The 21,305-nt window shown below is 48.3% G+C and overlaps 1 protein-coding gene across 2 annotated transcripts; it reads right to left on the bottom strand.

Moving 5' to 3' along the window:
* Positions 1-1,238: 1,238 nt before the first annotated feature.
* ctnnbip1 (catenin, beta interacting protein 1) lies at positions 1,239-20,965 on the bottom strand. 2 transcript variants are annotated; one of them, XM_076163437.1, is made up of 5 exons: positions 20,816-20,952; positions 15,945-16,003; positions 13,756-13,870; positions 12,836-12,926; positions 1,239-3,847 (listed from the first exon to the last, which is right to left on the bottom strand). In XM_076163437.1, exons 3-5 carry the CDS (start codon positions 13,849-13,851, stop codon positions 3,789-3,791), a joined length of 246 nt encoding a protein of 81 aa, XP_076019552.1. In that variant the 5' UTR covers positions 13,852-13,870; positions 15,945-16,003; positions 20,816-20,952; the 3' UTR covers positions 1,239-3,788. The 2 variants fall into 2 exon arrangements, with proteins under 2 accessions (XP_076019552.1, XP_076019553.1); XM_076163438.1 differs by lacking the exon at positions 15,945-16,003 and having other exon boundaries at positions 20,816-20,965.
* Between the last annotated feature and the right edge of the window lie 340 nt (positions 20,966-21,305).

Genomic DNA, 21,305 nt, shown 5'->3' with positions numbered 1-21,305 from the left:
GTCAAAATGCACCCCAGAGAAGAGTCGGAAAGCTCTGATGCTCTGAGTTTGTGCGTTTGCAGACGGCACGATCGCAAAGTAGACGACTTTACGATGGTACCAGCTGGATTACACATCAGACAGGGATCCAAAAGCTGAAATATTGGAGTGTCTGATGGGTAAAAGGAGCTAAAGTCCCCAGGCGAATAAGGGTTTTAGACGCCACGAGTCGGTGCAAATCTCATCTATTAGTCATGAGGTTTAGAATGCATCTGCAGAGCTTTGTGCTGCTCCACAGCGTCCTCGCCCTCCCTCCTCACCGGGCGATTTCCTCCCCAGCTTTGGTTAATAACGTTGAGTCATGAGGTGGGAGGGGAAGGCAGAGCAACCTTTCTTGCTCCTGGAGCTACCGCCGCCGCCGCCGCCACCGCTCGCTCGCTTTGAGCTGGGTTCTGCTTTGAAGATGAAAGGAGGAGCCGATCGTACTCGTTTGCACCGTAAAAGGTCGATGGTTCCTCTCTCTCAGTTATGGGGGGAGGGGAGTATTTTAAAGATAAGCGGGCGAACTCAGATTTGGGATTTAAAACAACAACAAAACAAGCACTCAACTTGTTTTGCGGGCTAAGACAGAAGTTTGAAATGACAGTGACGGTGCAATCCAGCAGCTGGGCTCGTTAGTCCCTGAGCTCGTTTCCTCTAAATTGAAGAATTGTGACGCATCTGAGAATAGAAACATGGGAAAAAAAGTAAGCAGATGTTCACGGTTAGGAAAGGGAAAACAAGACGGCGCCGTTCTCACTTAGGATGACCAGATAGAGGCGAACGCAAACATCTGCCTCAATTAACACCCAACGGGAAAGCGTAAGAGGCTGTGAAGAGCTCGCACACAATTCCCCCAGTCTCGTGTTTATGTGAGGTTGACACTCAGACGGTGTGAGGTGTCATTGCTGCGACTGTTTGCGTTTGTAGAAGTGAAAAGACGCTTCACTTTTATGCCACGGCACTCGAAACGGAGCCGAGGAGGTATATTTTGTTTTCTATCGACCGTCCTTGAGAAAGTCTATAAAAGGTCTCGCAGCAGAGCAAACAAACGACATCGTCCAAAGAAACCTCTGGGAAATTGTATTAAAAAGTTTTCTGAGGACTCTGCGACTCCCTGATCTAACTGGACAAATATGGGAGGAGGGGAGATCAATCAGAGGTCAATCAGAGGTCAAAACAGAAGGAGAGCAGAGTTATGGACGGACCCGGAGCCTTGCACCGTTTAAAATGTCTTTAATGGTTCAGTTGGTATAGGATTTGGAAGCATTAAGTCAAGACGTGGTCAGCAGCCATACAAAAACCAACTAATCAATGTCAACCGAGAGAAACGAAACACAAAAAAGGAACTCGACAGGACAACTGGGCGACATCAGCTCATCACAGTAAAAACAAACACATTCCTAATCAAACGCAACGGCATGCTGAAAATCAAAAAAAAAAAAATAGGGTAGCGAGTTCAATGGCGGTGATCTCACACACACACACACACACACAGGCAGGCATACACACACACCGACATTCATCCACGCACTCCATGACGGTTGCAGTACGACCCCGATAGGTCAAAAGGTCAAAGGTACAGTAAGAAACCTTTGTAGAGGAAAAAAACAAAAACAACATCAAAACGATGCATAGACAAAAAGAATGTTTTCAAAACAAAAGTAAACATTTAAAAAAAGGACAAATCTCTTTGTCCCAGGCAGACAGATTGATGACCTGTTGGCTGTTTACATTGCAAAAAGGATTGATGAGGACATTCCGATGGAGGGTTATTGCCAACCAGATATGACGGACAAACACTCAAACCCATACAAAAATTTGTTCTTCTAAACATTGTAAAAGAGCTAGAAGCTTCCACGGGGATGTCGAGAATGTACAAACAATGGTCACTGTGGGCGCTTTAAGACGCTCGGCGCCACGTTAGTTAACATTATAAACCACAAGGCAGGACATGCTCGGCTTCAAAAACATTACGTTACAATTATTTAAGTTATACAAGTTAACAAACCGTACTGAAAACACATTTAAATACTCAGCATGTCACTAGGAAACATGTCGGATTTTTCGAACAAATATGCAACGGCGATGTTCCAGTTAAAGTCGATCCACACGGGAAAAAAAAGTTTTTAAATCATGGAAGGATATAAAGTTGGAATAAAAACGTGGTTCCTGTTACAAAGTCCGACCCCGTTTTAAACCCCGACATAAAACCTCTGTGCTAAATATCTAAATGTATTTTTCGCAGATATCCCATGGGTAAGAAGAGTGCAAGAGATACAGGAGCGTCTCAGATAGCACACAGCTCTTATGTCGGGGCAAAGCTACGGCCAATAAGAGTCCCTATCTGTTTTATTTTTAGTGTGGATGCAGCGGCGCCGCCTCCACCTCTCCGCCTCCAGGGGGCGCCGGGGTTAAGATTTCGTTTCCGGCTACCTGCTAGTTCTCTTTGAGGGAAGTCAGTCAATTCAGCGATCAATAAATTAGAACTACAGCTCGTCACGCATCATTTCTCTTAATCGTTACGTTAATTTCATCTTTCAGATAAAAAAAAAGAAGAAGAAAGAAAAAAAAAAGAAGATACAATTGGCACAAGCAATTCATATTTGTGTTTTCCCAACTATCTGTACAATAAAAAAAGAAAATGGTTTTGAAACGACACGATAAGCTAAACCTTTACGCGTTCTGTGGCGAGTGTGTACGCCGCGTTTTCGTGTTTCGCGTCTGCTAGTGTCTCTCATGGTTCGGCTCTCCTGTCCCAGAAAAGCCTTTGTTGCACTCGACAGCCTACGGTTCAAAATAAAGCAGCAGAGAAAAAAACAAACAAACCGGAGCCTCGTTTATAAAACCGTGCAGCCCCGAAGAACAACCTGATTTAAAAACCTGGAGCCGTGTGTCCCTTTGAACTTGAAAGGTTGAACTTTTTAATCGAGCATGTTAACTGCCACCATTTTGTTTTTACGCAAATGATTGATGGCGGCCCGGCTGCGCGCGTTGACACGCACATCAATCAAACGCGACGTTCCATTATTGGTACACGGAAAAAAATGGGAGAATTCAGACCCGGCAGATGCAAAGGACTTCTTTTTTGGCTTCGCTTAAACGGACCGCGTCGCTAATTCCCACCGTTCCTCTGACGTTGGCGTATCTGAACTTCCGCGCCTCCCTCAGCGCACGGAAGCGGTTTATAAACGAGGCTCCTGGCGCACAACAGAAGTCACGAAAGCCTTTATAACACAACAGCTAAACCCAAACTAATCCAGCCCCGTTAGGTGAGCACAAACCACACACACCTCCTTCCCTGATGCCATCAATCAAAACTATATTTCTCTCTGCTTACTGGTCAACTTCCTCCAGCGACAGAAGCACACGGTGTACAGCACATAACACTGTCTAAACTCTCAGAACGCACAAAGACACACAAACAAAACCCTCCCCGAAAATCCTATAACATTTGATTTCCATCCACACATTTTGCGAGTGTTTTCATCGATCGCCCCCCCTGTGTGAAGGAGGAGCAGGGAAGGAGAAAGGTGGTGGAGAGTGAGGTAGTGACCTCCTGGTGTCTCTTCCGCTCCTTTCCCGTCCGTTTCACGCGCTCCTCCTCTCCTGAGCTCATCAGTGTTTAGGGTTGTGGAGTTGTAGGTGGTTGTTGTTGTTGTGGGCCGTTGTGCGGGACGGGACGGGGGGGAGGGGTGGGAGACAGGTGGGGCGAGGGGTGGGAGAGGAGAGGAGGGGTTTTATTGGGTGGGAGAGGGTGTGGCCCAGGGTCACTGTCGCCGATCCTCCGCCTCTGACCGTGAGAACGCCATCACTACATCCTCTGCACCTGAGGGACGACAGCAGAAGGGTTAGTAAGAACATCACAATATCAACATTCTTCTTCTACAATCAACGAGCTTTCCAGGACCATAACACATCTCTGCGTTCAGGAAGTTCTCCTGGTTCTGAAGGTCCAACCCGTTTACAGATATCAGTTACAGTACTTGTGTGAGAGCCAGTTGTTCCACATGTGGTTTTCAGTCTGACTCAGCTGTTTCTCTGCTTAATTGGCTGCACCTGATGTTTGTAAACAATCAGCAGTTTCAAAAGATTTGGGCTTTAGCCGTCACTCAAACTGCTCGAAACTTCTTCATTCATTCAGGTCCAGAAACCATTCAGACATTTTTCAGGCCTTCAATCTTTCAGTCATCTTCAGCATTCGACCTGAAAACCATTCACCTCTCACATTATCAGCTTCATATTTGTAACAGATAAAGTTCTCTGTGACTCTGAGCTGATAGATATCTGTTTACCTTGATGACTAACAGGAAACGCCTTATTTGTTTGCGCTCTACTTTGATACAAATCAAGGTGCGACCTGCAACGGCTGAGTGATACCGTTACACTCACAGGGAACAATAGTGCTGTGATTAGGTCATATCTGGGCGAGACCAAGTCCAGTTCAATCCTGTTACGAGGGAAGTATCTTCAGCAGGAGTAGACCTGTGCGGCTCTCTTTGATTGACTCGTCTTCGGCGTGTCTTCGTCGTGTTCTGAGTGGACGCCGCCTGTGCTTTGAGCAAACAAGCGACTTAAAAAAAATAAAGCCGTGGAAACGCTGCTTCCCTGCGAATGTGTTTGGGTTTTCATCTCTCGCCATGTTCACCTGTTGTGAAACGGCACGATGTCACCCGAGAAGAAGATTCTGTAGTGCGGCGCTTCCTCCTCTGCCACGACCTTTTAGATCTGAGGCTTCGGTGCGACGACGCAATTTCCCACTGCTGCTACAGCGCCGTCTGTCAGAGCGTTTCTGGGTAAATAAATAAAAGCTCAATCAGATCAGAACGGCGGCTTTAACATCTACACTCAGGTTGATTTCCTCTCTCTGCTTTTATCAGTCGCCAACCCTCTGCGTTCTAACTCGCTGCCCGTTACACAATGAGACCGTCAGCTTGCTTTTGTCAGACGTGGGATCATTCATCAGTCTGAGTGAAACTGTGACTCATCCGCCCGTCCGCCAATACTGACAGACGCGTTTATGTTGAATTAGAATATTTATTACACCTCAGGTCTGTGTTCCTGACAACAGCCCCGTCAGATCCATCCCAACATTCTGTTACGTACAACGTTCCTCTGTGTGGAGACAGAGCGAAGAGGAAGATGACAGCAGGATGGAACTCAAGATCGACCTGACAGAGTTGTCGTAGCTTGCGTTGTTCCATATTTGTCATTTCTCTACAAGCGGGAGTCGATCAAACACACTTGATCCTTTAAACGTCTCTCTTGTTCCACATTGCTCTCGTTATCCGGCTCGAGACTCTTTTTGATTTGAGCAATTTGGCCCCGGTTAAACTAAAAGCTCTTCTGCCAAACGACACACCGGAGAGATTTAAAAATCAAGATTGCCTCGTCATGCTTGGCAGCCGGAACAGTGTGTGAGAGATTTTGCAACATTTCCAACGTCTCCTCCGCTCCCTAAAGACACACACACACACACACCTTTCGGGGGGCCGAGTGAACGCCTGATCTTGATGAAGTAAAGCCATCACGCCGTAAAGATTAAGACACAATTTCACTCAGAAGCAGAAGGATGGGTTTGGATTCTTAACGGGCACCTTTGCTATAAAAAGCTTCTCTACTCTTCAGCTCTCAGCGGCTTGCTAGATTTAATTATTGTGGAGATAAGAAAGTAGGCCAGAGGACCCCCCTCCTCTCTCCCTCCCTGCCCTTCCTCCTCCTCCTCTTCATCATCATAGGACATAGCACGGAACTTCCAAGCACAAAGATATCCCTTTGGTTGCGTCTTCATAGGGAGATGGTCAGGATGCTTCTGTGCTGCGTTCAGATCAGCTTGAGCTCGATAAGGCGAGGAGAGGAGAGGAGAGGAGAGGAGAGGAGAGGAGAGGAGAGGAGATGAGAGCAGGGAGGCGTCTGAAACTTTCACTCCTCTTCTCCTTCTCTAACAAATGAAGCTGTGGTCGAGAACGGACAGAAGTGGACAGAGAGAGAGAGACCACAGACAGAGACAATAGAGTTGGAGTAACTACTGTATGCACATGCTCCAACAAGAGGCGATGATGTAATCTCACACGATAGCAACTTGGTTTCGAACACAATCGAGTCGGCGAATTGTGTTCAAGATGGCGTTGGTAGTTGGTATGGAAACTGAGGAGGCAGTGTGTTCCATCCTGAATCACTGGCAGGTCAGAGGAAGGACGAGTCGGACGCCGTAGAACTCAGGCAGGACTCACTTAAATAAATTGGCGGGGGGGGGGGGGGGGGGGGGGGGGGGGCAGAGCGGCACAGAGCGGCTGGTTTCAACCTGTTTTTACTTTATCGCTCTGCCTCAGAGTCATGTCTGGACCTCGCCCTGCCACGCTCCTACAGGGCGCACACGCACACACACACACACACACACACACACACACACACACACACACACACACACACACACACACACACACACACACACACACACACACACACACACACACACACACACACACACAAGCTCCAGCCAGCGGGATGAGACGTCCCTCAGAGCTGTTGCCTAGCGACAGATAAAAATCAGACTGCATTGTTGGACAGAAGGACGTCGGTGCCTCTGAGCAAACACAGATTCAGAAGTCGTCTCAGTGCAGAGCGCCGCCAGCTGACGGGCAAAGAATCAGTTTGTTCAAGCGTTTCCTGAAGAGCGGAGGGAAGAAAAATAAATAGATTCTGCAAAACATTCGACATGAAGCGAAGTGTGTGCAGGCAGGAAGAAGAGACGTGTTGTGCTTTGTGTTCAACCAGAACGCCATCAAGAAGAAATGAGCTCTGATCTTCATCTGGACTGAAAAGTGTAGATTTCCTGCAAACTTCACTGAAATATATAAATAGAGACGTAAACGATCAAAACCTCACATGCTCCCTGTGACACGTCTCTATCTCATGTTCTCAACGCTTTGAAGGTTTTACAAAAAGAAAAGTTCGCTCGAGGTTTAAAAGGCGGCAGGTGGAGTTGAACGAGTGCAGAACCCGGAGCGATGAGAAGCCTCAGACGCCGCCGTGATGTAACACACACACACACACACACACACACACACACACACACACACACACACACTCACGCATTAGCCGGAGCAGCGGCCGCGCATCCGAGGTCGCAATCTGTGCCGGGGTCGCCTGAGAGGATAAAGGGACGGGATCCCCCCCGTGTAAACCGACAGCAGGGGAGGGTTAAGAAGCACAACACACACACACACACACAACACAGGCACGTGTGTGTGTGTGGTCCAGCTCAAGGCGGTGAACAGTTGTTTTCAGAGGCACTGAATGTCCTACAGTTACATAAGTGCACTCCACTCGTTACTACAGCTGAACTCTTTATCTGTGGTGATGTCACCGTTCACACAGTCGTCACACAGGTGCGGCGTAATAAAGAACAAAGAGACACGTCAGGCGGCCACATGTCAGAGCTTTAATGGGCTCTGATGTGCTAAAGCTAATTATTTCCAGAGTCATCTCTCTCTCCCTCTAATGGCACACGAGACTCCTTTACTGACGGCTTTAACGTGTGGCCTTTAACGAGCCACATCCAGGAGGTAAACTGGCTCATAAGGCAGCGCTGGGTTCTGGTTCTGGTGCTCCATTTCACTTTGCTCCAGTCAGGATACGATGTAAACATTTCTGTTGTAATCACAGAGACGCTCCAGTGTGGTTGGATCCAGTTATCAGTTTGAGTGCTGAAGAACTGCCGCAATAACACCCAACACCATTATACTGTGTGTGTGTGTGGGTGTGTGTGTGTGTGTGTCACACACTCGCCAAGCTGGAGTGAATCACAGACGTGCTTTATCTTTTTACATTAAATGGAGACACAAGGCCGCTCCTTTTGTCCTCTAACAGCTCCACACACACACACACACACACACACACACACACACACACACACACACACACACACACACACACACACACACACACACACACACACACACACACACACACACACACACACACACACACACACACACACACACACACACACACACACACACACACACACACACACACAGTGCCTGTCAACATATTTGGTTATATTTGAAGTTTAAGAAGTCAGATAGATATCAGAGTTTATGATTCAGAGTTTGTGGCTGTGTTTCATAATAAAGGAATCGTGATAAAGTCAGAATGGATACCAGAGACCAGGACAGGCTGAGGGGCTGTGTGTGTGTGAGACCAGGACAGGCTGAGGGGCTGTGTGTGTGAGACCAGGACAGGCTGAGGGGCTGTGTGTGTGTGAGACCGGGACCAGGAGTCCAAAGCACACAAAAACAAACAGGATAGCTTATTGACTGCATAGTTCTGCAGCAATGAGCGAAAGGAGAGCGGCTTTATAAGAGCGAGCGGGGACGAGCCTGAGTGAGACGTCAGGGTAACGCGTCCTGGCTGTTTAATTACAGTCCAGCTTGCCTCCCGGCCCCCCGACGACAGCCGGGCTCCAATCTACCAGCGCCGAGCGTCGCTACAACACCAGAGCCCGCAGGGAGGCTTTCGCTTTCCCGGGACGACGGTGGTTGCTATGGAAACCCCATCCACGTCTCTCCTCTTTTGTTGTGTCCCTCAGACATCCTTCGGGGGGAGGAGTAAACTTTCCTCATCACAATCAGACAGGAGGAACAAGTACAAAGATTGCTGGCAAACGGCGCCGTTAGAGATGACAACATGTCACGTACAGACAGGGTTTGTGTTAGAAGAGGAAGAGGAAGAGCGACGGCCCCGACCCTACAGAATAAAGCGTCTTCTTCCTCTCTCTGATAATGCTGTATCATTATTTCTCCACTTGAAGAGCCACGTTTATTATTCAGTCATCATACAAACTGGATAATGCAGCAAAGCCAAACTCAGGCTCTACATAATGAGCTCTCACTTCCTTTACAATCAGGACAGCAGCATTTAAACATAGCCCAGCATCCCCCGCTCACACACACACGCCGTCCTCTGCGCCGCCAAAACTCAGACTCATCAAAGCGTTTTTCTGCAGCGAGGAAAGCTGAATGGGAGAAACGGTTACAGCTCCCGAGCCGTCGGCGGGGAGAATTCCTCTTTGGCCTGATTAAAATTGCAAAACAAAAACATTTCTGCCTCTGCTTGTATGGAAATCAAGCAATTAAAACAAACTCTAAAATGCTAATTCAGTGACCTGGAGACATAAAAGGAATACCAGCGGCGCCTCGGTTGGTTTGGAAGAGGCATGGATTCATTTAGCAACAGTTGGAGCACTGTTTCGGGTCAGTGTGATCGGATGTGATGCAGCATAACACATTACACAGATGCACATTAGCTGCTGTGTTTCCAGTCACCTACTTTCCTATTTAACATTTCCTATATATACCACAGACGCGACTTCAAAGTAATCGATATCAGAGCGTTTCCCCCCTTAGCAGGGCCGGACACGAGACACCGCCGCTCTGTGCCCGGAGCGGCTCGAGGACACGAGTATCAGGCCGCTCTGCATCAGCGTGTTTGAGCCCCCGCGTCCGGTTCTAAGCGGCTGTTTGTTGCCGGGTATTGTTGCTGAATGGATTTGGGTTTCGTACTCGAGGGACGACACTCTCTCTCTCTCTCTTTCTCTCTCTCTGGGGCCCATCTGACCTCTGTGGGCTCCTGCTCTGCTGACAGCCTGGACACTTTAGCTGCTGTGTGTATCAACAATGTAACAGTACAATCAACTACTTCACTGACTGGAGGTGGCATAATATTCTGCTTGATTTCATAACTTCAGCTTGTATCAGAACGTTTTATTTGCGGATAAAACATCAAATCTTTGCCCTTTGTTGCCCGGGTTATGTTGGAGTATATTTCTGCTGCACCCGATGCCCTCAGTATGTAGCGAGGACAGATTATCTCTAGATTGAAGCTCTAATCTCAGCATCTGTTGTGACCACAGGCGCACCGGACACGAGGGTGAAAGTGAGAGAAGTGAACCAAGACGCAGGAGGAAGACCTTTGTCTGGAAAAGTGCCGGCCTGTCACAGGAAGTCTCCGTCTGGCTGCTCGACGCTCCATTTGGACAAAACGTCTACCGCCCGGCAAAAGTCATCATAATGAGACGAGACCAGACTGAGACTCAGATCCTGATGAAGACGAAGATTTATAAATCTATTACAGTTTCCTTATTATGCTCTTGTTTACTGTAAACACATTAATGCTTAGTTTGCTACCACACATCCGGATGCTGATTCGTTGGTTCTTTGAAGTCTGATTCAGATGAAACGCATTCCGCTCCGCACAATGACGCAGCAAATTAAAAAATAAAGAGATTCCTTTCATCTGATTTCCATCCTTTTAGTCTAAATGAGATCAAACACTGGGTTCTCTGCCTGTGAGCACATGAACCTCCTCACTCTACCTCAAAGGCTCCCGACGTGCTGACACCAACAACCTGCCGTCCTTCAGCGCAGGGGCGAATATTCAGCAGTGATTAACTCTCAGCCGGCTCCTCCGCTGCTAATCACCGCGCTTTAGATGAAAATCCAGACCAGGAATTATTTATTGGCACGCTGCGGAGGTGGCTAGCTGCCAGATGACGCTAAACGTGTCTGTTTCTGTGATGTATAATGCAGACTGGGAACACCTTTCAGCAGTTACATTCATCCATAATTAATGAAGCCCTTCCCAACAGGACTGACACAGCACCGAGATCTAATTCTGACTCTACCAGGAAGAGGGAACAGACGACGGTGAAGGCGCTTACAGACGGGAACGTAGAGCAAACAAAACACAACAAATACCAGGAAATCTTTGGTCGTCAATCGCAAAACTTCCTCTTAACGGTCGACTACAATTCAGACAAAATGTGGACCACGTTTGAAATTCCGGTGCAGAATCTCAGACACTAACAAACGACTGATTGATGACACATTCCTGGCATTTATTACACAACGTGATCTGCATGAAACATGACATCGTGCAGCCTGACAGTCGCCCGGCGTGACGGGACGGGAACTTTGAAGTTTGCAAGACGCTTAAACTGATATTACAACTTTATCGCCTTATAAAGCAACTCTATAATTTACAAGATCAATAATTAATGAAGAGAAGGCAGAGAAAGTGACAAATGGGCCAAACTGATATCTTTAATTATGTTTTGTCTCTCTGCCCTTTGTACTTTACTAAAGATGAACTCGTTATCAATTTTCTATGTGACAACTCATCAATGTATCATCTCTGCATCAAAACCACTGTCATCACATTTGAGGACCAAACTTCCTGTCCTCTAACGCTGCGATCACATCTGTCCCGTCTGACGCAACGCTCCCCATGACATCACGCTGCAAGAACGCACACACACTGACGCAACTGGCCGCCAGAATAAGGAAGAAGAGGATGAGAGGATAAAACTTTAATGATGCATCGAGCGCCGCAGAATGAGACTGAATTTAACTTCATACACTCTGATGGTCTGGTGTGTGTTAAGACACAATCGGAGAAGGACAAAAGGACACAGTCGGTGTTTTCACTCCTCCTGCTTATCGTGATAAGAAACCCAATCCTATAGCTTTCCCCCCTAAACACACACACACACACACACACACACACACACACACACACACACACACACACACACACACACACACACACACACACACACACACACACACACACACACACACACACACACACACACACACACACACACACACACACACACACACACACACAGGTACCACCAATCACACCAGTACGGGTCGTATCTTATTTATGTGTGCCAAATGTCAGGGCCCTGCTGATTTGCATTCCGTCTCGCTGGTTGAATCCACAGAGGCGTCGTTTGTGTTATGAGTTACATCTGCGCCTCTTCTTCTGCTGCGACGCGTCAAAGACGGTGAAAAGCACTAATTTATGAAATCATAACTCAAAACGGGGGACGATCGGTCCTTTCCTCCAGAGGAAGGACGCGGGGGAAGGAGACATTACACTTTCTCTGCACGTTCTCTCTATCTAAAGCCCCCCTGTGGGAGTAATAACACGCGGGCCTGAGTTCTCCCCGAGGCCCGGCGGGTTTTTACCAGCGGGGCTTCTGTGTGAGAGCCGTTTGCACTCTGCTGATAAGTCTGCGTACAAAGAGAAATCATCTGGAACAACATGCTGCTCTCTCTCTCTCTCTGTATCCGCAGTGATCATCCGTCGGCTCCATTTAGCTTCAACCAGCGCCCTCTTGTGGTTTTCTAAACGCGTGACAACTGTGAAGGAGCTAAAGAAACTCCAACAGCGCCCTCTAGTGCCTGACAAAAGCATAACAGCTCCATTCTACAGCAGACAAATCTCATAATAAGGTGATCCATGACTCGCTTTCTCATGTAAATAAGCCACTCTTCAAACTGGGAACATGTCTAAGCCCCGCTAATCCACTTGTGGAGGGAACAGTGAAACTAACAATGCACCCATGCGGAGGATGAGTCACTGGGTTCCAGTCAGGACGCCGATCGCTGAGTGAGTAATCTCACCAGTGCTGGTGGGCCGCAGAGCCGGTCTGAGCACACAGCCTGGGAATCTATTCAGTCTGCTGGGATAACTGGAGCAGAGACGTGTGTGTGTGTGTGTGTGTGTGTGTGTGTGTGTGTGTGTGTGTGTGTGTGTGTGTGTGTGTGTGTGTGTGTGTGTGTGTGTGTGTGTGTGTGTGTGCGCGCAGAGGATTCTCTTTGTTTTCAGTCTGGGTTGTGGTGTGTTAACGCCAGATTCATCAACCACACACTTCTTGTTTATACAGTGAAAACAAATACAGGTACAAGATTGTACTTTTAGTTGTGTGTGTGTGTATGTGTGTGTGTGTGTGTGTCAGCCTTACCCTGGTCTATGTTGTGCTGTGGTAGCTGGCTCATCTGACTGTGGACCACGCCTGCGTAATTCCGGAGAAAAGCCTCTTCACTCGGCGTCAGCTGAGGGAGAGGAGGGGAGGAAAAAGTTATCAAGTAAGGAAATCTACAAACAGAATTCATACATGAATTAATTCAGAAATATCAAACTAACTCGGGAGAAATAAGCTAATTTTTTGCATTAATTTAAAGACATCAGAGGAGTTATGTTTTTCTCAGATCGTTTTATTAAACAAGGAGAGGTTTGATCCTGAGGCCCTGTGAGGCTGCAGCTCCATTTCTCTCCTCTAGGGGCTGCAAACTGCTCATTCTTCTCCCCCACTGCACCAAACCATCACTAAAACTCACTCTGAGCAGATTCCCCTGCTGAGCCTGATCCCAGCTCACACATATACACACACAAACACACAGACACACAACTAGAATGGATACTTTCATAAGATATCAAATTTGATCAAGAGTGTGGAGTCTTATCTCTCCCCTCCCTATAGAGAAGCCTGCTGAGTCTGCTTCCATCGCTGCGTTAGAGGACCACCGGGGTTCTCTATGGTCGGAGAGCTTCAATACAATCAAATACAAAGTACTTTCATTTGGTTTTGATCACAGGCTTCCGTCTGCACTCTGTTATTAACTCACATTCTCCTCTGCACTGATGCATAAACAAACATCCTCACAAATGGAGCCTCCGACTGAATTGTGAACCTATTCTGAGGTAATTCACGTGCAATTATTCACTGTAAAGGCCACGCTTTGTCCGTCTCTTCACAGTGGGTGTAGGAAGCTTCTCCTCTTACCAATTACACAAATGTTTGGACATGGACAGCGTTTACAGGAGGAGTTGTGTGTCTGAAAGGGAGATAGATTGTTCCACAGTTTCCTTCCTCATACTTACATTAGATCCCATTTTCTTGAGCATGAGCAGGACCCGCACTTTCTGTTGGACGTACATGTCTTCAGGAGACTTCCCCGGGGCCTCCTCGCGGTTCATCCCCCCTGCTCCTGTGGCTCTGGACACACAAAGAGACACACACACACAGAGCACGTTCACAGCATTGTCACTGAAACGAGCTGAAATCAGGATAAAACACACAATCACAACTCAACATTACTCCCTAGTATTGCTAGGAGTTCTATAAGTGCATGAGACTGCAGCTGGGTATTCCAGTGGACCGACATTAAGGAACATTCTGGAGAAACGAGCCTGAGCGGCGAGTAATTCCTCCCTACGACACAAACGCTAATGATAGATGAAGTCAAGACACCTTGTCACAATACAGGTTTGGCACATCACAGCGTGAGCGGCTCTCATAAATAATGCATGGCAGCGCTCACACACTGATCTCGCCCCTGCCTCTTACTCTCCGTCTAACTAATGACCTATTTTCACTGCCAGTCTGCACCGACGCACAATACAGGCAGAGGAGAAGGAGGAGAGAAGGTGATAAAAGGAGCTGCTGATGCTAATGTGACCCACAGCAGAGACGGAGAGGTCACACACACACACACACACACACACACACACACACACACACACACACACACACACACACACACACACACACACACACACACACACACACACACACACACACACACACACACACACACACCTTCTATCTAACGTATGGCTGTAATGTATGGAGCTTAATTGTCTGGCTTTAGGATACACACGCGGGATCTGATTGAATAATTCCAGAAAGGAGCCGTATTGATTTAACGGTGAGGAACATCAGTATGCACGTCAGGCTCGGTTCTGCCCTCAGAATCTTTGAGAAGAAGAAGAAGCCGAAGGGAGCCACAGTCACTCTGATAGTTCTGGCAATTTCTTTTGCCCTCTTATCCGTACAAAGGGCCACTAATGCCTGTTGACAGGCTGTTTGATGTGGGGTTATATTTAATTGAGGAGCTGGCTCGCCATCCCCCCGTCCCAGAGCCCGGGGGGAAGGACGAACGGGGCGCCGTTGGCTGGCGTTCGGGTGCCACAGCGAGCCGGGGAGGAGGGGGCAGAGGGGGGGGGGGGAATCAGCCGGGGGAAGGCGTCTCTGGTTATAGCTCTGAAATCACAGCCACTGTTTAGCTGTTTACTGCTAACAACCGCAGCAGCGCCTGACATTGTCCTCGCCTGTGTTTGGTAACAAGAGGCAACAGAGAAACCTGAACCCAAACTGTCACTGCAGAGAGGAGACGAGCTGCACAGACGCACGCATTAGTTATTCACTTCATGGTCTAATTGGAGAGCCGCCGAAGACTCAAAGCAAAGGCAGACATGAAAAGATGGAGGGAGGGAGAGAGAGAGGGAGAGAGGGAGAGAGGGAGAGAGAGCCTGTGTCAGTACACCTTTGGGGATTGATGGTAGCGGTGTGCAAATGTGTTGGGCGTGGGATGGGGACTGGTGAGAGGACGTGGGGGTGTGGGGGTGTGTGTGGACTAATGGATGGATGGATGGATGGATGGATGGATGGATGGATGGATGGATGGGTGGCCTAAGATCAGCAGCAGCGGCACGTTTGATCACGTCTCCTGGCTTCAAAAAACTGGAGAGCCAATTCCGGAGAGGAGGAAAAACCTACCGACCTACCCACGGACGACACAATGCCAATCTGCCTGCGTCTGATGCACACTGGGGGAAAATGGGCACTGCGGATGAAGAGTAGCGGATGAAGAGAGAGAGGGAACAGGCCTAGCCCCTCCAAAAGGCGTCGTCTTGACTTTTAAAGGTTCCGTCTAACCTGAACGTCAGGCGATGATATTGCGGCAAACTTTAGAGTTTTTGTGTGTCGCCGCTGCTGAGGAAGGTTGATGTATTCTGCATTCATCAGCCGTATAAATAGACGCGCCGCTTTTATGAGGCATTTGTGATCCTCTGATGTTTTTGCTTTTGAAGTTGAGAAAGTGTCCATATTTAGCTGCGTCTCTGCTCGGGCCCCTCACTCGTCTCACTGCTCTCTATTGTGTTTTTGCCTTCCCGGAGCTGAATTATCTCCTCTCATCCCATTTTCACAGTGGGAAAGCTTGTGTGAGAGCAAACACCGCTCGCAAAGTCCCACGGGGAGAACCTCGGCGGGGGGGAGGAAGACGAACCTGGAATCGTCAATGAGGGCGATCAGTGCTGTTCTCCCGTTGTCACGACGCGTTAATATCTGAGGAGGAAGCAAGAACAAAGTAGTCTTTTGTCAATTTGTCATCTTCAGGTAGCAATCGACATCTCACTTCATCACAACACTGCGTCGGGCGTACAGGCGTCGGGCGTACAGACGTCGGAGTCGGGGAACACTTGGTGAACTCTACGGTACGTACAATCACCAATAAGTGCAGAAGATGACGTCATGCCTGCTGTCACCCACGTCCTTTCACTGCACACGGCAGCTTTCTAACCGCATTCCAACCGAGCTGCTGATGGGAGCGTCTGCTGACTCAGTGTGCTTGGAATCACAACGCCCCCGGTGTTGCTTATCTACCCGTCTCACCCTCTGTCCACATGTGTCCGTCCGGGATGAACTCAAACCTACAGATTAAGTGATTATCTCAGCCCTGCATCTAAAAACAAATGAGACTCTAAAGCAAACACCAGAGCCTCCACGGTCCTGTTAGACTCACACTGACACGGCTCCTCCATGAGGTCGCCTTAATGTTTCCACCAGCTGGATTCAGACGGAATTCTCCCGGGAAAAACAAAATCCAAACTTTCTATTTATAGAGATCAACTTCTGAATCACACTTGCCACATCATCAAAACAACGTCCATCTGAGCCACCACAGGACAGTTTAGAGTTCAGACTGCAGCTCCACTCTGTGCAGCATCCTTACAGAAGATCAACCAGGAAGGATATCAGACATTGGTGGACATATGAAGGTAGAATCTAGTCTTTTGGGGGTGAGATGAGCTGTGAATGGAGCTTAATGATGATGTCTGTGCTCCTCTGTGTCTCAAGATGTTTCAAAGGCACAATGAGGGCCCAGAAGTCCTTTGTTTGTGTGTGACGTTGGGTTGTAGTGGAGGTGGGCTGTCTCTACACTAATCCCTGGAGGGACACTCAGCCAGCCAGCCTCTCTCTCACACACACACACACACGGCTAATATTCCAGAGGCAATCAAAGGCTTTCTTTAATGCTGATCTTAGCCTAATCCTCCTCTCAGCCTTTGTCAGCGCTCTGCTGTGGAGGAGCATCCAGCAGGAGCCTGAGGAGCCTGCAGGAGCCCCACAATGCATCTGGGCTCAAACGCTGTCACTATCGATTATGTGGAGAATCTTGAGAATCAACAATCAAAGTCTGGCCACCTTGAGATGAATTTGTAATGAGCCTTAGGATAAAGATAATGTAGGTGATGATGTCGTGACCACACTATCATATTTTGTAATAAGGAAGCAGATCTTATCTTTTATCGTTTACGACACACACACATTTATCTCTGAGCTGTTAGGATTTCTTACTGGTCAGCATGTTGTCCACATTATGACAGCTGCTCATTTTAATTGCCAGCCCATGTGGCAAACACCAAACATTGACAAAGAAAAGTGTTAAAAAATAAAGAAAACTTAGTGATTTTCATTTCCCCAAGGCCTCTAAATGTGCTTTAACAGGATATTGTCTGTTGCAGGATCATTTTGGTCTCCGTAATGAAACACAGGCAGCAGAACAGCAACCGGATCAAAACACGTCTGATAACAAAACCTGAACTCTAACACACAGCAGCAGATGTGCAGCTGCTGGAACGCTCCGGTTAACGGGAGGTGAACGCTAGCAGCAGGTTCCTACTGTCACAGAAACAGATGGGACCTCAAACCTGCACATGTATGACTTCCAACACAGTAACAGAGGAGTTGAAATAGGATGTATCGTTGTTGTGACCTCACTCTGCTTACTCAGCTATTCCAACATTTGCCACAGCTCCTGCAGACGGCCTGAGACCTGAGACCAGATAGAAGTGCTGCATGACAGAGGGGTGTAACATTTCCACAGCACTGCAGGCCTGTTACTCAGCAACCGGACATTTCTACTATGCATCTGTGTGCATTAACGCCCATTAGTGTATGTGAGAGAACACAAACACACACAGGGAGGGAGGGCTTCTCAAAACCATTTCCCTCCTGTCCCTCCTCCTCTTACACTCTGGGGGTCTGCTGCCACAGATTACAGCCTGCAATGTGATAGCCCCTCGCATTCGCCCAGGGTCATGAAGGGCAAAGGCTCACACACACACACTCGCACACACACACGGGCCGGTCCACTTGTCACGCTCTTTACAGGCTCTGGACTCATCAGCACTCTCAGGTTGGAAGCATTTGTGTGCTGTTTGGCCTCGCCTACATGAAGCTTCCAGTCTGAACCCTGCAGGACCCTCAGATACCGGCCGCCTCCACAGGCACGGAGAGGCTGAGAGGGAGAAATGACTCGAATTCAATCCTGAAGTGCTCCAACATCTCAAGCCAACGTGTGAGAAACCTAAGTAGGCTACGATCCTGCAGAGGCTGGAGAGGCTGCCAGCTCAGAGCTCAGAGCTACGCTGGCAACACACCGGCCTGTTTCTAGGGAGCAGCTGGGTCAGAGCACACACACACACACGCAAGCTTATTTCAAACAGTGAAAATGTGTGATGAAGACCTGACAGCTATGTTTGACATTAAGAGTTCAGAATAATAAACCGATTGGATTTGTTCACTTCTGATTCTGCCAGCCAAGCTTGTCACTGGAATCAGACCACACCAGAGGCGCCACACACACACCCAGCAGACAGACCCTGCAGGCCAGAGGGGCTGGGGCTCACACTTACTGGATGTCTGCCCTCTGCTCACATGTACAGTGGACACAACAATGGCTACAGTATAAGGGGACAATGGTGATGAGAGTGGATTGTGGAAACATGATTGATAAGTAGGTCATGTCTTGTTGTCACCACGTGAGGCATGAACTCAACAATCCGGTTTAAGTCTGGAGGGATTCAGAGCTGGATTTTGGTTCTTAACTGGCATTAAACTGTCAAACTCAGTCTCAGGTTACAGTCCTTCACTACGGGACTGAACACTTGGACTTGATTCCACTTCATTTGTGTGTTATCGTACAGTCTGATGTGTTATTGTATAGGATCATGTAGTATGGGGACATGTGTCACAGTATAATATGGCCTAGTGTGTGTGTGTGTGTGTGTGTTACTGGACCGTGTTATCGTACACCTGATAGGTTTTAATCAGAGTTTCATAAACACAAACAGGATATTGTGTTACAATACAATACAATCCCATATGACACATAATTAAATTTGCTCTATGATCTCAGTACATCTTTGCTCGCTCCTGAGGGGCTCTCAGAGGAATTGACACACAGGCTGAAGCTGAAGCTGAAGCTGCTGGTCCCTTGGGGGCTGCGGCTGTGTGATTTCAAAAGCACTCACGTCAAGACAAAGCACAGAATTCTGTCACACTATGTGCTTCAACAAATAACAACGCACATGTGCAGGATTCAAACAAAGACCTGCGAGTCCATCTGACACCTTCCCGCAATCAAATCTGAAAATAAACAACCAATTAAACCCGTGAACCAAAACAGAGAGGGTTCCACTGTTTAGCCTTGTCAAACTATCTGGTGGTCCACGGGTGCAGGCCGCTCTCCAGGCTCAGGATAGTGTCATCATGTCGGGTCACAACAGGCCACTATGGGTCCTGGTTAATGCCAAAGCGTGACAAGTGCCTGTGCCAAATACAGAGCAAGAGATACGAGGCAGCCCTCCCTCTCATGGTCTGCAGGCAGGCAGGCAGGCAGGCAGGCAGCTGATGAGGTCCCGTACAGGATCGGGGGGTTGGAGAGCACCTGCCCTGCCTGAGAGGAGGCAAAGGAGGGGAACAAGGCGAGGCTAAAGGGCTCCTGATCTCAATCCAACATCCAGCTCGGCTCAGCTCAGGGAATGTGCAAACCAAAGCAGCGCTGACATACTGTGGTACACGACCCAGTGTGCTGGGTGCCAGGAGGATTCAGAGAGTTCGCCCCTGGCCAAACCCCGACACCCACCGCCCGCCTGCAGCCGCCATCAATGCCCCACAGCGGGCAGGGTGCCAGCTCCACCACTCAACGGCCTGTCAGCTATGTGACATGTGGGGGAAAGCAGAGACTGAAAAGAAGGCGCAGTGGCATAATGCACCCATGGGTGGCAAGTCACAGAAATAGAAAAGTGATGTGAAGGCAGGGAAATCTGAAAGGGAAACAAACATTTTGGCAGGATGGGGAGAACAAATGACTAACAATAAACTGCAGGGTGAAGTTTGAGCAACTGTGCGTTTCCTCTGCTGAGTGATGAGTGTTTGGTAAATGTAATCTGTATTACATGCTTTCACTGTGTTTGTCTAATTCTATTGCCTCCAAAGCACACACACACACCAACATAACCATGCAGACGGCATCAATAATCTGATCCAAACAGTGCTATGGAGGGTGTGGATGCTTCAAGTCACGTTGTGTGCAATCAAATTCAACTTCTGAATGAGGAACAACAATATAACAGACTAATCTAAATGGACCATAAAACTAACAAACCCTGAACTCTCAGCTCCTCTCGCCTGTACGGGGCTCTTGTTATGTTGCGGGGACTCGATGTTAAACTATAGCAGCGCTTTGGCTAGCCAGCAGCAAAACCTTCGCTTTTTTTGCAAATTTCTCCATATGAAGCCAAATTCGCGGCGCAGAGCAGTTTGGACGGCACCGCGAAAGAGTAACAGCCTCCATTCATGTGCTCCAGGACGGCAAACGTTTCATTGAAGTCTCCCTGTCGAGCCCACGCTAATGATGCTAACCAGCCGAGCTAACTCGCTAGCCCGCTAGACAAAAGCCTGAATGAAGTTCCTCCATCCAGGTGCCGCCGCTCTGCCGGGAGTCCAACCGCCGGCTCCCGAACACACGCATCGGCCCGGAAACCTCTGACAGCGGCCGCTACGTAGTGAAAAGCACACATGCGAGCTTACCCCTCCTGGTCCAGCTTTTCTTTCTTCTGCGCTGTGTTTGAATGGTGTGTTGTCGGAGGAGGGCGTCCTGTTCCGGGGTCACATCCCTCCAGTTGAGCTACGACGGACTGACTCAACGCAGCCACACGCTCCTGCTCGCTGTGCGCGACACCGGCCGCTGGGGGCGCTATACGCCCACGGAACAGTGCATAGATCGTCAGTAAATATGAGAATCTGTCAGTCATGAATAAAAAATGGGTGTGCAAAGACACGGCACACGCACTGGGGTCACGTTTACGTAAATATCTGAGCATTTAAGGTTAAATTCAAGAAAATACAAGAAAGTTCCTGAACACACAGGAATAAGCGATGATTCCTCTCACGAGTAACAGCCCCATCTAGTGGAGAGATCTAGACATAACAAAAGAGTAAGTGGTTCTGACTGTATCCAGTGATCAGTAACTTCAGTACTCATACTTCATCTTTATCTTCTGCAAAGAATAGTGATAAT

Source organism: Genypterus blacodes, unplaced genomic scaffold, assembly GCF_046128005.1.
Source record: "Genypterus blacodes isolate CSIRO-AG114 ecotype Tasmania unplaced genomic scaffold, CSIRO-AGI_Gbla_v1 ptg000131l_1, whole genome shotgun sequence".
Lineage (NCBI taxonomy): Eukaryota > Metazoa > Chordata > Actinopteri > Ophidiiformes > Ophidiidae > Genypterus > Genypterus blacodes.
The sequence above is the reverse complement of the archived record's forward strand: the minus strand, read 5'-3'. Positions and strand labels throughout refer to the sequence as shown.

Bases quoted from the DNA above. Each gene is read 5' to 3' on its own strand.
- ctnnbip1 (XM_076163438.1), bottom strand. From the start codon at position 13,851: ATGAACCGCGAGGAGGCCCCGGGGAAGTCTCCTGAAGACATGTACGTC. The intron at 12,927-13,755 runs GTAAGTATGAGG...CCTCTCCCTCAG, and splicing joins TCAAGAAAATGGGATCTAAT to CTGACGCCGAGTGAAGAGGC. The intron at 3,848-12,835 runs GTAAGGCTGACA...GTCGTCCCTCAG, and splicing joins ACAGCACAACATAGACCAGG to GTGCAGAGGATGTAGTGATG.